The sequence below is a fragment of the Cannabis sativa genome, chromosome 2, assembly GCF_029168945.1.
Source record: "Cannabis sativa cultivar Pink pepper isolate KNU-18-1 chromosome 2, ASM2916894v1, whole genome shotgun sequence".
Taxonomy (NCBI): domain Eukaryota; kingdom Viridiplantae; phylum Streptophyta; class Magnoliopsida; order Rosales; family Cannabaceae; genus Cannabis; species Cannabis sativa.
The window spans coordinates 76,403,104-76,412,077 of record NC_083602.1 but is presented as its reverse complement, the minus strand read 5'-3'; the positions used below and the strand labels follow the sequence as shown (position 1 = coordinate 76,412,077).

The 8,974-nt window shown below is 29.7% G+C and overlaps 1 protein-coding gene across 1 annotated transcript; it reads left to right on the top strand.

The window, feature by feature from the left end:
• The first annotated feature begins 5,023 nt into the window (after nucleotides 1-5,023).
• Nucleotides 5,024-8,014, top strand: LOC115720618 (uncharacterized). Its single transcript, XM_030649780.2, has 4 exons — nucleotides 5,024-5,282; nucleotides 5,520-5,637; nucleotides 5,743-5,971; nucleotides 7,657-8,014. The coding sequence occupies exons 1-4, from the start codon at nucleotides 5,131-5,133 to the stop codon at nucleotides 7,683-7,685; spliced, it is 528 nt and encodes a 175-aa protein (XP_030505640.1). The 5' UTR covers nucleotides 5,024-5,130; the 3' UTR covers nucleotides 7,686-8,014.
• Nucleotides 8,015-8,974: the final 960 nt, after the last annotated feature.

Sequence of the window (8,974 nt, the reverse complement as noted above, 5' to 3'; positions counted from 1 at the left end):
AAAATTGTACCAAAATTAATTATTTAAATAATTAATTTCACAAAGTATGATTTTCCTATTTAAATATTAGAAATAATAAGTAGTCTAGAAATTACTATCTAGAAAATATCTTATTTGACTAAGTATCTTTTCAAAATTTGAAAAATATCTAATTTAAGTTATATAGAAAAAATCTAAAACTTAAATAATTTCAAATCTAGATTTAATTAAATATCACAAATTAAGTTGTAACCACTTAATTTGAAGATATCTTTTGAAGTTAATATTTGAAAAGATATTAACCAAAAAATATTTAAGATATTCCATTTCAAGTTAATATTTGAAAAGATATTAACTTAAAAAAATATCTTAAGAATCTTTAATAACTAATGCCTAAGATTCCTCAACTTGATTTAAAATTTAAATCAAATATTCAAATTTAAGTTAGTTAAGAAAAATCAGTTGATACAACTAATTTATAACTTAAATAGGAATATTTAATTAAATAAGCTCCCGAAAGAATCTAGTTAGTTAAAATTCTATATTTAATTAAATACAAGAAAAATACAAATAGTTTGTCTAGAAATAATATCTAAACTAAAAGTGTTTTTCTTAAAATTAACTTTAAAATATTAAAATGAAAAATAAATTTTCATATATTTTAAAAGTTAATTATGTTGCTAATTCAATTTTATTAGGTCAAACTAATATAATTAACCTAGTACAGTTATTCAAATCAGGCAAATGGGCCTTCACAATTGGGGTAGTTCATGTGAGGGGTGTCGGGGTTCAGTATGTCGTACCCACTTCTATGGCTCCCAACTCTCACACAAGGCCCAAAAGAGAGGAATTTAACCTTAAAATGAATAACTGTTATTAATTGAATAGGTCCAATAACTAAATGGACCTAAATAAAATCTATCATGGTGTGACATTTTATTTAGCAACAACCTATATGCATCTATATAATAAAATAAACATATAGGCTCACACAGGCACACTTTGGATGGATCCTATCATGTTGCTAGGTCATACACAGATGAAAGAAGATTGTAAAATTTACCTGTTACAAATTATTAACTTGACCAAGGGAGCCATCAGATCATTAGATCTGGCAAAAAGTAACCATGGCTATTTGCAATCAAGTAATAATAGGTTTTTAAAACTTACACACAAGCTAAAAACACATACTCCTGCAACAAGGTTAGCTGGATAGTTGGAAGTAGGATTTATTTAATTTTAAATAAATAATTTCGAAAAATAAATAATTAAAAAAATATTTTAATTAATTTCGAAAAAAATAAAAAAAATTTAATTAATTTTCGAAAATAAAATAAAAAAAATTTAAATTTCGAAATTATCTAAAAAAAAATTATTTAAAATTAAACCTACTATTTTGAAAAATTAAGTTTCAACCAACCTAAATATCATTTCAAAATTTGCTAACTACTTTTAAAAATTAAATGTTATTTTATAAATAAAAATTAAATAAAAAATAGAAAAGATAAATGAAATATCTTTTCAGATTTTTAAATTTAATTTAAATAAATAAAATAACAAAATTTAAAAGTTAGCAAAATATCTTATATCTATTTAAAATTACATGATTATAAATATCTTATTTTAAATTTAAATATGGTCAAAATATCTAAAAAGATTTAATTAAAAAATCTTAAAAGATAAGATATTTTTAAAATATCTTAAAAGATAAGATATTTTTAAATATCTTAAAAGATATAATAAATATCTTAAAAGATATTATAAATATCTTAAAAGATAAGATATTTTTAAATATCTTAAAAGATATTATAAATATCTTAAAAAATCTGACCTTAAATTTAAAAAAAAATATAATCAAATTTAAAAATAAGATAGATTTTTAAGCAAAAAGATAAATACTAATTCTATTCAAATTCAAATTACACTAATATCTTGAATTAAATTAATAAAAAAAATTAAATTAATTCAAAATGATAATTAGAATTGAATTAGGAATAGTAATAGTATATATACAAAACCATACAAAAAATTGGAAGTTAATTCCATGAAAAAGTATGAAAAATTGAAGAAATAAGAAAAAATTCGAAACTGTACGGACAGTTCTGCGATCGCAGGAAAATATCAGCACACTCCCGATTTTGTCAAATATTCAAAAAATCATAACTAATTCAAATAAAATCCAAATTGAGTTCTGTAAAAGGCTAACTTGCTTAATTTTTTCCATACTATCCAATAAAAATAATTCTAGAAACGAAATCACAATTATTTTTCACGAAAATTTCACAAACATCAATCAATCATCAAATAACACTCAATACAACATGATACCATCCAAAGAACATACAAACAATCGTTTTAAAGTCCAAATTACATGTAAGTAAATCAATTACCATGGCTCTGAGGCCAGTTGTTGGGAATTATTTTACCAGGATCTTAGATCTACTCACAAGTATGTTTATTAACATCCTAAATATGAACTTTCTAAAACGATAAAATAAACACATATAAAGTTAAGAAAACCTTACATTGATGCAGCGGAATAAATGTCTCCTTCCACTCAGATCTCTAACCCTTGATTCCTTTCTGTAGCAGAGTATAATCAAGATCTGAGCCCGAATCTCCTTCTTCTTCAAGCTTTGATCCTTCACAGTCTTCCAATCTATGATTGAGTTATCGCCGTGTGTGGGCACTTACTCTTTCACTAGGGTCACGAAAAAGATGAAGGGAAAAGAGAGAGAGGTATTTCGGCCAAGGATAGAAAGTGGGAAGGCTCAGTTTTCTGAAGAGAGAAATTTCTGTCAGAAAGGTTTGTTGAAAACTTGTGTTGTGAATGAGCCATCACTTTCTATTTATAGGCAACTACTAGGTTTAGGTTTAGAATTATTTGGCATTAAAATAATGAAAATAATAATTTTAAAAATCATCATTAAGTGGCCGGCCTAGGTGTTGTAATGGGCCTCACTTAATTTTGCAATTTTATCAAATTTTATCTCTATTTTCTCAAAAATGCCAATTTTCTAATTCTAACCTTTTAAATGCCAAAACTAATTATTTAATAACTAAAATAGATTATTAAATAATATTGTCATTTAATTTAATTATTAATTAGACATATAAAGTCCATTAATAAATAAATAAACCCAGAAAACTCTTTTCCTTACAATTTCACCCATGCTTAGTGAAAATTCATAAAATCAGACATAGTCTAACTTTAGAATTATAATTGATCAATCACGAATCAATTAATGAGTCTTACAACCAGAATGTTCTCAACTAGAATGGGGACCATGGATCTATATGCTGAGCTTCCAATAAGTGAACCAAATTTACCAAGTAAATTCCTACTTATTAATTCTTCGTTGAATCCACTCTTAGAACTTAGAATTGCACTCTCAGACTTATATAGAGCATATTGTATGTTTCACGATACCAATATACTATCTCATTTAACCATTGTTATAATCTTATTGTGATTTAAAGATCCTCTATATAGATGATTTACATCGAGATGGGATTTCTTTACCGTTCTCACCCCTCAATGTATTTTGCCCCTTAAAACACTTAGCTACCTGTAAATGGTGTTTAGTGATCTAATAATTAGTCAGTTAAACAAGAGCTCATCCATTTACTTCTATTTGCTAAGCTCGAAGGGAATCATCACTTGACTTCTATACACCAGTAGAAGCTATAGATTCCATATTTATGTTCAGCACTCCCACTCAATCATACTATCATGTTCCCGAAATATACGTATCACCCTGACCCGAAAGTAGGCTTAACTAATAAATCTAAGAACATGAATAGCACTCCTGAGTTGAGCCCAAACATATCAGGATTTAGATTCTTTTCAATCTTAAGATCAACTACTGATATTGACTTGGAAAGATATGTATAACGGTAAGTTTGTAATATCTTAACTTAGTTGCAATATCGGTCCAGTCCAATGTATACTCCATACATTCGAAACTAGTATACTTTACTAATGTCCTGGAAAGAACATAACACTTACTCCAAGTGTAAGTACACATCATCGCTGATTATCACATTAGTGTAAATCGAATAACACTGATGAAACAGGGACCAAAACTTTTGATTCATATGATCACAATCACATTCCACTGTGTTCACGATACTGTAATTGTGAATAAACATATGATCTGCATTTAACTGATTTTGTGTGTATGAATGTAATAAACATATTAAACATGTTAAACATATTAAACCATTAGCATGTAAAATTCATGCAAACATCAATCACTTCAAATTTCTTATATTGATAACTAATCAGATTGTAAAGAGTTTTATTTAGGGCATAAAACCCAACACGAGGTTGAGGCCTCGTCATGCACACGTGCACCCCAAATGGTTTCTTGTCAATACATAAGTTAGCAATTCGTACGAATCTGCCTCGCAGATGGCTATTCAGCCAGCCGAGTTATAAACATACCCTGCGAATTATGTTTCCAACGAGTTTTTCCATGCTAAGTGTACTTTTCGTTTGTCGTTCTTCGTTCTTCCCAGCTCGACACGTGTCTTCCTCTGATGTGCTTACCGAAATTCGGGTATAGCAATACTCTTACCCTCTACTTAAGTATAAAACATAATTTACATTAACTTAAGCGGTATAATAAGGACATCATCTATAAAAGTGAATATATCTTAAAAAATGTAAAATTAAAAGTAAAAATTAAAACAAATAAAATAAAATGAGTATACAATATAGTTTCCTCAATATTTTATGGGGTAAGTTAAAAAATGCCTCTTTTATTAATCAATTAATCAAATTTACCCTTAATTTTATGTTTATTTGAAACATACCTTTTTTTTATATGTATTGTACCTAAAATACCCTGACATAAGAGAGTCACATGAAGAGTATCTTGAAGTGACAAGGGCGAAATTGGTACAATGTTTTAAAAAAGAGGTAAAAATGATAGACTTTAAAAAAGAGGGTAAAAATAAAAGAAGACAGTATAAAAAGGGTATAGAGTGTAATTTCCTCCTATTTTATTACAAAGCAAAAGGCCCATCAATCTCCTATTGGTTTTGGACTTAAACTAGAAAGCCCATTTCTCATGGCCGGAAAGAGCAGATCAGATCATCTTCTTCATTTTAGAAAGAGAAAACACAGCAGAGTAGAGGAGAGAGAGAATGGGGAGAGAAGTCTCAGAGAGCTGCGTGGATAGTCTACTGACGGAGATGGTTTCAACCTACTCCAACCGATTCTACGCCAATAAGCCTGATCTCGCCGCCCATAGTATCGAGGCCATTGGTTACCAGGTCGGCCTTCAGCTCTCTGAACGGTAATTTTTCTTTAGGGTTTTTGAAGCTGAATTTGGATCTAAAAAACTGAAATTTTATTCATTGACCCTATACCAACCACAACTATTGTTTGCATATTAATCATTTTATAGAATTTAGTGGAGCTGTTTGGTTTCCAAGAATTAATAGGAAAACGGGAGAAAGGGATAGCAATATGGTTAAGAAAGAGTCTTTGGGTTATATGCAATTTGTATACAAATTCAAGTTACCTTTTTTAGGTACACCATGGATCGGTCTCGCTTCGGTGATCATCTAGAGGCTATCAAATTCATCTGTAAGGACTTCTGGTCTGAACTTTTTAAGAAACAGATTGATAACTTGAAGACCAATCATAGGGTAATTATTAATTATTTTTTTTTTCAGAATCAATGAGGACAGTTTCAAGTATAAGAGATGTCTTAAATTGATAGAATCACGCACCTTTGTTTGTTGTGTCTTTAGGGTACATTTGTATTGCAAGATACTCGGTTTCGCTGGCTTTCTAGGATGTCGATCGAGCCCTCCGAAAATGGAGATGTACCTCATAATAATCCTGAGGCTGTGACTGAGAACAAGAGCACACAAGTTACAAGGATGCATCTCAATTTCCCGTGTGGAATCATAAGGGGAGCTCTTTCTAACTTGGGAATTCCTTGTGCTGTATCTGCTGATATAACCAATCTTCCAGCTTGTGAGTTACTTGCACCTGTGATCTTTTTTTTCTTTTGACTATGTTGTCAAATGGGAATATTTTTCTTTAGGGTTCGTTTGAAAGAATTACAAGGTAGTGTAATTACTAGGATAATAACTGCACATGAGAGTAATTACACTTTTAACATCCAAACACAAATGTTAAGTAGTAATTGCATATGAATTCTTATTATCACGTTTGGCAAATGAGTTACTACTTACACAATTTAGTAATATGAATGATCTAAAAATTATAATATTGTATAACTACACCCAATTTTCAGTAGGGATCATAAGTACTGGAGAGTGTAACTAAGACTTCTCAATTACCTCCAATGACATAGTTATGGTGTAATTACTTGGTTGAACAAACACGCCAAGCCTTACAATTATTTTGAATTACACAGTGACTTTTCAAACACACCCTTATAGAAGTGTACTTACACCTGTGATCTTTGTAGCTGTTAATACTTTTTTGGTTCTTTTTATAAGCAGTTTATACAAGTTTTCTGGTTTTCTTGTTTGCTTGTTAATTTGATTGGCTCAAGGTTGCTAATATTCTTGTTTCGTGCATTAAAAGCTACTATGCAGGGCTTCGAATGCAACGATATAGAGTTCTCCATTGTTTGAATGTCTTTTGCTTTATGTTTCTATGTTTCCTGTGATTTATTTGTTATGTTAATTAGCTAAATAAAACATTTGCACACTGTAGAGTTGATATATCTATAAACTATTGTTGCTAAATTTATAAGCCTAGACTTGTTATTTCAAACCCTTACGTAGATTCTAGACAAGCTTCTGGACTCAGCTTGCTCTAATAGTCTATATTAGAAAAAGTCCTACATTATTAATGTGTGGAAAGAGAATAACATATATAAAATGTATGGGTTACTTCTCCCATTATCAATTTATTTTGAGATGGAACTCCATGCACCTTAATCCTAAATTCTAATGTGGTATCAAAGCAATTAAAATGCTTTTGCTGTCTCCATCTTTCGACAATGTGTGCTAGTTTCTAATGTTGGAGTCTTTAACCTGTTTAAAAAATTCACAAATTTTTCTACATGTACACCCACAAATTTTTCGATTTGGCCTTGTGAGATTTTTTCAAATGTTACTTACGGCCCTATGGTCTCTTAAAGGTCGTTCACTATACTTATTTTTCAAGTCCAAATGTGAGGAGGATATATTAAAAATAGTCTCACGTTGTTAATGTGTGAAAATATAATAGCATATATAAGATGCATGAGCTACTCTTCCTTGGCCAATTAATTTTGAGATGGAACTTCATGTAGCTTACTAAATTCTATAAGTCTAAGCGCCTAAAGCTTATTTGTGAATTCAGCTAATGTCTTTTTTGCAACTTAATCAATCACTATCAGATTTCGAACCAGTAGATTTTCCTGTTCTTCCAACCCCAGTAACTAGTTACTCATCCTCTATCTATTTTGTTTTACCACTAGTTTTATCCTCAATATTGTTTGTTAATCATAGTGTGATTTTGTTCCTGAAATAGTGCGGATTTGCTTGTTGAATTAGTATTGATGATCATGGTTCTTGTCTTTGTTGAGTTTATTTACTAATTAGAGACATTGTGTCCACGTGTATCTTATTATGGTTCCCTCTATCTTCAGATGATTTTGTGAAAATGTATATCAAAATGATGTTTGTGACATTATTGGACAGGCTCATTCGTGGTTCGTATAAAGGTCTAATCAACACTTCATCAGAAAATTGACCTTGTAAGATTGGTGCAAGAGTTAAAATCATTTGTAAAGGTTCTAATGATGCACACTGTACCTTTCAAGACATATGGTGGGAGCTCGAGGGAAATGTGAAGAAACTGATAATGCATTTGCTCTGCTTTGGATTTGAAAGCTTAGCCTTACACCGTAATCTTTACGGTTCTGTTTTTCCTTTTTACATTTTGTTTCTGTGTTTGGTATTGTTAGATATGAATATCATAAAGAAATCGTGCTTTTGGAACTGATGTGAACTTAACCGTATATGACAATCAATCCATCCCTTTTACCTCTGAAGGAAACTATTAAATAACAATTTACTTACTTAAGTCCAAGTGAAGATTGGAATAAAAACAGCATTGTACTCATTAAAAAAGATTAAAAACAACGTGATCCTTATTAGTGAATTTGGTAAAAGGCAATCTCTAGATGAGATTAGTAGTGTCTAATAGGGGTGTTCACAAAGTATCCGATCCAATCCAATCCGCACGATCCAATCCAATCCAATCCGCAAAATGCGGATATCCGCACTTGCGCGGATTGGATTGGATTGAAAAATCTAAAATCCGCACTTGTGCGGATTGGATGTTGTTTGACCTCAAAAAGTAACCGATCCAATCCAATCCGCACTTAATTATATATATTTTTAAAAAATTATAATATGTAATATATATTAATTAAAAAAAGACACAAACTTCTAATTTCTTAATCTTTTTTAGTAATATATTGAGTTGGTGCATTTTATTTATTTTGTAATAAAAAACACAAGAAAAATAATTCTTATTCACATAGACACATACACATAAAGTTTAAATATATATATACTAGTTTATTTATTTTAGTAATTAGATACATATATATTTTAGTGTAAATCTAAAGATAAGTATATATATATATATATTGATATATATGTATATTGGTTTAATTTGTATATAAATAGAGATGGAAATAGATTAGTATTGGAGATTAAGAAACAATAATCTTTTTTTAATTTTTTTTTTCTATGAAATATTAAATAATTTATTATTAAAAAAGTAACCGATCCAAAATAACCGATCCAATCCGCACTATTGCGGATTGGATTGGATTGGATTTAAACTTTTATGCGGATCGGATTGGATCCAAAATATGAAATCCGCACTTAGTGCGGATTGGATGTTGTTTGACCAAAAAAGTGCGGATTGGATCGGATGAACACCCCTAGTGTCTAACATGAATAGGCAATTTAATATTTTATTTTAAAAAAATTTACGGCATAAATA

Coding starts and splice junctions, on each gene's coding strand:
- LOC115720618 (XM_030649780.2), top strand. CDS start 5,131: ATGGGGAGAGAAGTCTCAGAGAGCTGCGTGGATAGTCTACTGACGGAG. Junction 5,283..5,519: donor GGCCTTCAGCTCTCTGAACG/GTAATTTTTCTT, acceptor TACCTTTTTTAG/GTACACCATGGATCGGTCTC. Junction 5,972..7,656: donor TATAACCAATCTTCCAGCTT/GTGAGTTACTTG, acceptor ATTATTGGACAG/GCTCATTCGTGGTTCGTATA.